Source organism: Melanerpes formicivorus, unplaced genomic scaffold (genome assembly GCF_026170545.1).
Source record: "Melanerpes formicivorus ecotype bairdi unplaced genomic scaffold, bMelFor1.0.p_v2 SCAF_40, whole genome shotgun sequence".
Classification (NCBI taxonomy): Eukaryota; Metazoa; Chordata; class Aves; order Piciformes; family Picidae; genus Melanerpes; species Melanerpes formicivorus.
The window spans coordinates 2,950,258-2,960,150 of NW_027142392.1; the positions used below are offsets into that span (position 1 = coordinate 2,950,258).

General features: G+C 43.5%; 1 protein-coding gene across 1 annotated transcript; it reads left to right on the top strand.

The window, feature by feature from the left end:
• The first annotated feature begins 396 nt into the window (after positions 1-396).
• On the top strand, positions 397-6,106 carry LOC137451193 (myelin P2 protein-like). Its single transcript, XM_068158497.1, has 4 exons — positions 397-563; positions 2,303-2,475; positions 3,565-3,666; positions 5,865-6,106. The coding sequence occupies exons 1-4, from the start codon at positions 491-493 to the stop codon at positions 5,913-5,915; spliced, it is 399 nt and encodes a 132-aa protein (XP_068014598.1). The 5' UTR covers positions 397-490; the 3' UTR covers positions 5,916-6,106.
• Positions 6,107-9,893: the final 3,787 nt, after the last annotated feature.

The window sequence follows — 9,893 nt, forward strand, 5'->3', positions numbered from 1 at the left end:
TCCTATCCTATCCTATCCTATCCTATCCTATCCTATCCTATCCTATCCTTTCAATGTGGTGGCAGCAATAGGACGGCATTGGAAGCACCGTCAGAGCTGGGTTTCCCATGGATGCAGCGCTCTTGTACTTGGTGGCTCCATGTTGCTGAGACCCCACTGTGGTGTTCCCTGGCTGCTCTGTGGATCCAGTGATCACCTCCTGTCTCTGTCCCCATGCACCCCTCAGTGTCCTGATCTACTCATCTGAGGAAGCCGAAGCAGGCGTCACCCAGAGCCTTGGTACTGACAGGGCTGCCTTGGACAAGATGCACATTGTCCTGCCCTGGCACTGCCTCTCCTATTGGCCCATCCTGCCCGCTACAGGGGCTGGGCATCTTTAAAAGGAGGCCAGGGAGGTCTGAGTCAGGCACACAACCTTTCTGACTCCCACCGAGAGCTGTTGTGGCCACTGCCCCTCTCTGCAGGACCACTGTCTGGCAAAGCCTCTACAATGTGCAACCGATTCGTGGGAACCTGGAAACTCATCTCCAGTGAAAATTTTGATGACTATATGAAAGAATTGGGTGAGAAATGGTCTTTTTATTATCTCTTTATCTTTCTGTTCTTTTTCTTTTTGTCTTCTTTCCTTTTTCTTTCCTTTTTTTCTTCTTTTTCTTTTCCTTTTCTTTCCTTTTTCTTTTCTTCTTCTTTCCTTTTTCTCTTCTTTTTATATTCTTTTTCTTTCCTTTTTATCTTCTTTTTCTTTTATTTTTCTTTCATTTTTATTTTCTTCTTTCCTTTTTCTTTTCTTTTTCTCTTCTTTTTCTTTCCTTTTTCTTTCCTTTTTATCTTCTTTTTCTTTTATTTTTTCTTTCCTTTTTCTTTCCATTTTCAACTTTTTCAACTTAAGTTTTGCTTGGGAATATCTCTTCTTCACCTTATGCTTTGCTCATGGATGATGCCTTCCTCCTGGCCACAAAAGCAATTTAATTACTTTTCACACATAATTGAATTTATTTCCCTTAGCATCTAAAATGGAGAACCAGAAAGGTAGGTGCTGAACTGCTGTAATAAATTCCCTTCCATCTAACTCAACTGACCAAATCTGATATGGCTCTCTCTTTTTTATTTGGTAATAAAGGAGTATCTATGGAGATGCTGCAATTTTTGTGCTTCTCAGCTGTACCATTAAACTTGTGACTTGTGATGATTTACAATATATAATGGAGCTGATGTCTCATGACACTTTGGTTTCAGAGGTCTAAATCCTATGAATGAATCTATCTGTTACTCAAGAATGCCAGGAATGTAATAAGTTAAGCATTGTTTTTCATTTTAATGCTGCCTTCATCCCTATGTAGCAAGTGCACAGTCAGCTACAGCATTGCTTTTGCTATAGAAATGATTCATTCAGACAGTGACCCCTTTTATCTGAAATGTTAAACTGGATAACAAAAGAATTGCAGTTAATTAACCAGATTAAATGTGGGATGAAGAGTCCAGCTACAGATATTTTTCTGAAGAGCTGAACAGAGTTGTTTAGCATAGAATAATTACTGCAAATAATTACACACTTTGCAGACAACTGTATACCCTTTTAAACAGAGCTGGTCATCATAACAGAGGCAAGAATTCCAGCTACCCCCTTTCTACTTCTGTAAAGCAGCAATACCTCATCAGTGGCCAACTTGCCCCAGACCTTGCATGTTGTAGGCAATGGACTGGACTGGAAAGCACAAAGCAATGTGAGAAGCTTTTGACATGGGATTTTCCCTGAAGCTTTCTGCAGCTTTGTGCTTGTACACTTCAGCACTGTTCACAGTTCAAACTTGTGCTTTTCACTGAGGTTTGGATGCAAAGATCCTCAGAGGATGCTAGCAGCAACCTGGGAACCCCCTGATCCCCAGTATGTTTATAATGAACAAGAACCAGCATATTGGCACTTCAGCATCCAGCTTCTTCCATGCAGCTGGTTAACCAAAGTGCAGATTCTCAGATTTGTTGAGATTTTTCTTTTAAGTATTTTTGGAAGCTTTTATGAGAAATACACCTTTCCTCTGAATTTTTCTGCCCATTCTGTCTCTACACAGTGTACATGAGTGTGTGCTCAAGCACATCTTTGTATCTTGCTGAAGGTGCGCTCTGTCACTTGAGGCTCCCTCATCCTCTGAGCACAGTGCTTCCAGATTTGAAGTCTCACCTGAATCAAGCATTAGAGTATTCAAGAAGGAACTGTTCTTTATTCTTCCAGTGATGATTTATGGAAGCATACTGGGTTTGTTTCTTGCTAGAATGTAATAATAGTCTCGTTTCTGATTTCTAGGAGTGGGCTTAGCTACCCGGAAATTAGGTGGCCTGTCAAAGCCTGATGTGATCATCAGCATGAAAGGAGACATAGTAACCATCAGAACTGAAAGCACCTTCAAAAACACAATGATCTCTTTCAAACTAGGCCAGCAGTTTGATGAAACAACACCAGATGACAGGAAAGTGAAGGTATGGGGAATCTCTGACTGCTTCTAGACGTCTCCTAGAAGAGCACTAGGAGGAGTTTGTCCTACCTGCTTAGGGCACTATGAGTTTTCCAAACTACTCAAAGAAAGCACTGAAAGAAGAAATAACATGGTGGTGAAACTGATGTTACTAAGTGTGTTATTAGCCAAGAATGGCTAATAAGGGACCTTGACAGGCTGGAGAGGTGGGCCCATGGCAACTTCATGAGGTTCAATGAGACCAAGTGCAAGGTCCTGCATTTGGGTTGCTGCAATCCAAAGCGCCTATATAGGCTGGGCAACAATTTGAGAGCAGCCCTGAAGAAAAGGACCTTGGGGTGCTGGTGGAAGAAGCTCAGCATGAGCCAGCAGTGTGCACTTGCAGCCCAGAAAGCCAATCAGATCCTGGGCTGCATCAAGAGAAGTATAGTCAACAGGTCGAGGGAGGTGATTCTCCCTGTCTACTCCACTCTGGTGAGACCCCACCTGGAGTACTGCATCCAGTTCTGGAGCCCTTATTACAAGAAGGATCTGGATATGTTGGACTGTGTCCAAAGAAGGGCCACGAGGATGCTCAGAGGGCTGGAGCACCTCTCCTATGAGAACAGACTGAAGGAGTTGGGGCTGTTCAGTCTGGAGAAGGGAAGGCTCCAAGGAGACCTAATTGTGACCTTCCAGTATCTGAAGGGAGCCTACAAGAAAGTTGGGGAGGGACTTTTTAGGGTGTCAGATAGTTGACAGGACTAGGGGGAATGGAATAAAAATAGGAATGGGTAGATTCAGATTGGATGTTAGGAAGAAGTTCTTTCCCATGAGGGTGGTGAGACACTGGAACAGGTTACCCAGGGAGGTGGTAGAAGCCTCATCCCTGGAGGGTTTTAAGGCCAGGCTGGATGTATCTCTGAGCAACCTGATCTAGTGTGAGGTGTCCCTGTCCATGGCAGGGGGGTTGGATCTGGATGATCCTTGAGGTCCCTTCCAACCCTAAAAATTCTGTGATTCTAATGTGTATCTGTCTGAGCATAAAGTGAATTGCTGCTCAACTATGTGAAACTGGGGCTATGGCTTGAAATTCTTCTCTTGGCCTTTGCAGAGTGTCATAACCTTGGAGAAAGGGGCACTGGTGCAAGTGCAGAAGTGGAATGGCAAAGAGACCACAATAAAGAGAAGACTGGTTGATGGGAAAATGGTGGTGGTAAGTTTACACTCCCTGTATGCTCTTGAAGATCAGAAAGATGATCTTCTGTTTGCTTCTGTCTAAACAGGCTGTCAGGTTTGGCTTTCCCTTTGTCTTATGAGATTAAGGGGGAGAAAAGGGAACTAAGCTTAGGAAACAAGCTGGAAGGAGACAAATACTGTTTCATACAGCAATTTGTTTTTATTATATCAGCAGAGCTACAGGGTACTTATCATTCTCAAGATTACTATTCTTAAAATAATTGAGGGTTTCAAACAGGGGTAGCTTGTGAAATGCAAATAGAAGTTTGCAACTTGCATACTGCTCTCTCTGGAATGGCTCTTTCCCATCTCCTGTCTTTGGAATAAAGCTTGTCCAAGTTAGAAAACTGTTTTGAAACCTTTTCCAATTTCTATTTCCACGTGGAAAAAATGTGTGCATGCTGGGCCCTTTGGGTGCTCGGGCTTTGCTGTGTGAAAGCCAGCACTTCTGTGCCCACACCTGCCTGCATGGTGACCTGAGGAGGAGACAGCCAAGTCCTCATGGCCCCTCTGAAGTATCCACTGTGGGGAGGGGGCCAAGCCATTCCCAGGGACTGGGGAATGTTGGGTTTCCCCTACCCTCCATTCAACCTGCCTTTCTCTAGCAGCCATGTGTAAGTCATGGGTTGACCGAGCCAAGGTGATAATGCATTTTAGTATAGAATTGTAGAATAGAATAAACCAAACCAGGTTGGAAGAGACCTTCAAGATCATCGCGTCCAACCCATCAACCAATCCAACCCACCCAAACAGCTAACCCATGGCACCGAGCACCCCATCAAGTCTCCTCCTGAACACCTCCAATGATGGCAACTCCACCACCTCCCCAGGCAGCCCATTTCAATGGGCAATCACTCTCTCTGCATAGAACTTCTTCCTAACATCCAACCTAAACCTCTCCTGGCACAGCCTGAGACTGTGTCCTCTTGTTCTGGATGTCTGCCCTGCCGGTCTTCCCTCTAATTCTTACCCACAAGCACTCAACTCGACCCTAATCTCCATCTCAATGGCATCTAATGCCTCCCTGATGTACAGGGCCACCCCTCCACCCCTTCTTCCTTGCCTGTCTCTCCTGAAGAGCCTGTAGCCATCAATTGCAACGCTCCAGTCATGTGAGTCGTCCCACCACGTCTCTGTGATGGCAACTACATCATAACTTTCCTGCTGCAACAAGGCTTCCAGCTCCTCCTGTTTGTTACCCATGCTTCGTGCATTAGTGTGCATGCACTTCAGCTGGGCTGCTGGTTTCACCTCTGGCTCTAGCTTATGGCCCCCAGACTCTTGCCTGAGGGGACTAGTTTAGGGACCCTAGTTGTAAGGGTCACTACTAACATTAAGATTTCAGTCATGAATTTTTAAAAAGTATTTTGTTACTTTGTTAATCAATGTTTTAATAGTGGAGCCAAACTGATTTTGGGAACTTGCTTGCAATCAGCTGCGTTCCACCCTTACATGCTAGCTGGTGCTGACTGCAATTTGTTTTAAGCTCTCACTCAGGGTGATTTGCTTGCACAGCCACATTTCTGTGTTGATTTTTTCACATCCCCTTCAAAAAGCAGAGAGGTAGAGTCCCTCTCCCAGTGCTGTCCTGCCTTTTGCCCCTTGCCTCAAACAGGCTTCTGGAGGAGGCCTCATCGTTGGCAGAGCAATGAGGTCTTTCTTAATGTCCTGTCACCTCTGTTGCACGCATCCTGTGGCTGTGAGTCAGCAGGAGCTGCTGAAGGATACTGGGGTGAGAGGGTCAGGATAAATATTTTGTGACTCATGTGTGCAAAGGGTTTTAGGACAGAAGCTTGGCCTCTGAACTACCCAAGCTACTTCTGCTTCCACAAATAATCCCGTGTAAAACTGAAAGTGTTGGTGAGCCATAAACTACGTGGGCTGATATTTCTGTCAAGCCAGCAACAATATGAAGGAAGGTAAATGTATTTATGGAAGCTAAGCCTAATTGTGCAGACTCTGTCATTATATGCCACTTTAAATAACTCTGAAGATTTTGAAACAGAAGCCACTCCATCTGCAATACAAAAATAGCTTTGCAGTTCTCTCCAAAAGTTCTGTAACTATGTAAAGCTGTATGTGACATCTGGATTTTCACTGACTTCAGAGGCTACTGCAGCAGCCACAATTGCTGTCAGTGAAAAGTTTGTATTAATCTTTGCCTTTGTGCCTTAGGAATGTGCCATGAAAGGAGTTGTCTGCACGAGAGTCTATGAAAGAGTGTGACGAAATCCCCTCTGCACCATACCGGGACTGCCTTTTGAAACTCATCTTAGTTCGGTGGCTGAAGCCTCGTGCACTGTGCTTCTTTGTTTTCTTATTTCCTTTTGTTGGGAAAATGACTACACTATAATTTGATGTTTCACAGCCATAGTGTGACTAACCCAAAGTATTGTGGTGATCCAATAAAAGCTTCTCGACACATAAAGTAGAGCGTTTGCCTCCGCGTAAATGATTTAAGTTTTCTTTCTTGGATGGTGCCACCTTTTCTGTTGATCCAGTCAGACTCTTTCTGAGTAAAAGGGTAAAGTAAAACTGATCTGCCTCTAAGAAAGGGGTGACTCTACACTACTTCTCTAATTTGTGTAAATGCTGTCACCTCATGGATTCAATATTCCTTTCCTGTGAAAGATTTTATTGCTGAATAGTTCCTTGTGGCAAAATCATCTCCATCACCAGAGTTTTTGACTTTCACTGTGATTTATTGTTTCGAGCCTCATGGTTTTACCACCTCCCAAAACATTTTTACTTCTTTAGGTACAATTTCATATCCTGGCAGTTACGTGGAAGGGAAGAGCTACTGGAGGTAAAAAAAATATATCAGAACATATTCCGTGTTTCTCTGCCAAAAAAAGCTCTTAACTTGTGAAATGAGATGTGGAGAGGGTGTGAATGGACTCCAGAAATCCTAAGGCTTCATTTTGGAAAGTGCTCAGCAGCCCAGTCTACTTCTAGCATAGCACTTAACCATGTGCTTAGTGTGATTAACTCAAAAGAGATTTCATTGGGTAGTTTGCTACCCAGCCCAGCTGAGTAGTTAAGCTGTTGATTCCTCCCATTGCACTTACTCTACCCAGATAAACCAAACACAGACTTCTGGAGATCTATGTAATCAAAAAGTACTGCAGCAGCTTCTGAATTTTTTGCTTCCATTAGTCAGTGCTCAGTAACACCATAACATTCATGCTAATGACATTGAGTATTTTGTCCTCTGTCTTTGCCTCCATGCCATCAGAGGGAGCTCTCCTTGCCTTCTTTGTGGGGTTACAATAACTGCGAGAGGTGCATGTGTTGATTTTGGCTCCTGGGGAGCTGCAGAGCTGATGTGAACCTTTGCCCACTGGTTTTACAGTCAAGAAGACAAATGCTCAAGGCTAAGAAAATCACAGAGAGATCCTGAACGTCAGAATCTACATCTGTGTGGCTAGGCAGATAACCAAGAGGTGAATATCATATGCGAATGCAAAATGTAAAGGCCCCCTTTCTTCTGTACCCATCACTGGAAAAGCTGGAGTCTGGATACAGCTTTGGAGACTTTTCTGTAGATGCAGACTGCCTTGCTCTGTAGCTCCTTCATTCCCTCCCCTTGAAGTGCAACTCATTCCCAGAGAGGCTGCTGGAGCTGCCCAGCCTGGCTTTGGGAAGTTGTCCAGAACCTTTCCAGCAGAGCTCTGCTCCTGTCCCTGGGTAGCAGGCAAAGGAGCAGCTACTGCTGCTACCAGGCTCTGCATTTTCTTTGCTTTTCCTGTTGTAACCTGTGAGTGTTTCTCTGAGGTTAAATGGACATTTTTTCTCTCTGATAAAATATTAATTTTTAGCTTTGTGTTTCCCTTTCCAAGGAAATAAACATTCACTTCAGTAGGAACTGGGGTTTTTCCAGCTCTTGAAACAGTAACAAAAGAGAAGAACAAGTGAGGAAACAAACAAAAACAAAACCAAAGAACTGCTCACCTTGTCCTTGTTTCTTTATTTACTGTCATTCTCTTTTCTGTGGCATCACCCATCTCTCTTCTCCTCATGGAGCATTTAATTGCATTTATTTTTCCAGAGATCTGGGATTAAAATGATGAGAGCTTTGGGTTTTCATGCTTCTAAATAAATGGAGCTACGCTATTAGAAGCCTAGTACTTGGCGCTTTCACTCTACACAAAGGTCAATTAAAAATGTCATGAGAGCTGGAGACTTTCCCAAACAGGAAAAGTGCAACAGAACTGATAGTGTTGAAGGCAAAACACAATGAGGCAGGTGGTACGGATCAGCACAGAAATGGAGTGCTGTGGGGTATTGGTATCCATAAAGCAGTCCTTGGGCTCTCCAGGAGAATTCTGGGGAAACATGAAGTGTATAGTCTCAAGGTCTTTTTTATGTCTTGCTGTAAATTAGTTTTACTTCTTTCCTAAACCTTTCACATGGGACAGATAATTATGAAAGGGACAGATAATTATGAAAGGAACATCCAGAATGCAGTATGATGCCTGTGTCTTGACCTGTGCTTTCACATTGACAAGTAAGTACAGCTGCCATATCCCTGGCTTCTGTATACACTTAATCTAGAAATATCAGTGTATAAACAGCTTTATTTAAAGCAATCTGCTTGATCTAGTGACTGATTTTAGAGGACCACACTCACACTCTCCTCCCATCAACCACTCTTCTTGTGACTGCTATAAGGTTCTGTTTTACCTGCATCTCCCAGGATTGTGAGAAACATCTACATAGGCTTTATTCATTCCCCAGCCACCACAGACCTGCCAGTATCGACTGCCTCTGCCCTGCCTGACATTTCCTGGGCAGGAGAAGCAAGCTAGCATGGCAAGAGTCCTCCTCAGTCCCAGTGCTCCTACAGAGAACACTGAAATCAAATGAAAGCTGCATCTGGACTGCAAGTAGACTAGACTAGACTAGACTAGACTAGAAAATAGAATAGAATCACATAGATTACAGAGGGTGCCATAGTTGTTGACTTAGACTGGGCAGAATTGGGCAGTTTCTGATAGTAAGCACCTGCAGGTGATGCAGAGCTAAACTTGGGATACTGTATCTCACTCGCTGGCCTTTTCCACACAGAGTGGAGCAGAGAGGAGAGATGAAGCCATTGACCCTCCTGTAAATGAATCTCTATCCCTGCTGACATCTCAGACAGTAACTTTGACTCCTCTTGGCTATTTTAGGAAAGTTCATTTGGGGGGCCTGAGCAAATTCAGACCCGTCCAGTGGCCCAGCACATGGCCTTAGCTGCTATTTCACAGAGAAAGCTTGTCACCTGTTGGGACAGTTTCACTGGACAGCAAATGCATGGCAGAGCAGTTCCAGAAATGGCAAAGATCTGGGGAAGGGGATTGGACTGTGCTATTAAATGACAATACTTGATAAGAAGTCCTCACTACTTAGCACATTTTTTGGAGAAGCAACTTTTTATGCTGATAAACACGGTGGTGGGTAGAAATTGTTCAACTGTGCCTTTTAAGACGTTGCTACCCACCCTAATTTTCCTTTTTGGGTTAAAGATTTTCTGTTGACATCTGAGATACAAAGGAGTGAAAGGTTAGCACTGAAGTGGTAATCAGCCAGAAACAAACAGGCTGATGCCATGAAAAACTCGCCTTCAGAAATCCTGGAATTCAGATGTAATCAAGGTCTTTGTTAGAGAGGCAATTAGAGCATATCCTTGCCATGTCAAGGAAAACGTTGTGATTGGCTATTGGCCATCCTGCTGCAGATGGGAAACACAAGAAAATGATGTTCTGTAGACAAAAGGGCACAACAACATTGGGAATAATGCAGTTCCTGAGACACTACAGAGAGAGAAAGCTGTGTTAAACACCATTCATGCAGTGCTATAAAAGGACTCTTTACCTGTTGTGTAGCAAATCAGGATTGCAATGTTTTCCTCAAATGTTCTGAAAAACTTTGAAACTAAAACCAGGAGGAATGCAATGATTTGGGGATTAGGAAGACTGGCACGAATGGATTACAGCTGGGTCTATTTTCAGGTCCTCAGTGTAGTATTAATGGAAAGGCTTTTAAGTACTTCTCATATTATTTGCTCTAATGTGATCACCAGTATTGATCATACTATTTGTGAGAAGTGTAAGGGAAGGGAAAAGGAGTTTGTATTTACTGCTAAGTGAACACACTGCTTGGAACACTCCCTTGTGGATAAGACTTCCTTAGAAGAGGTATCTCTGTCAGCAATGGAGTCAA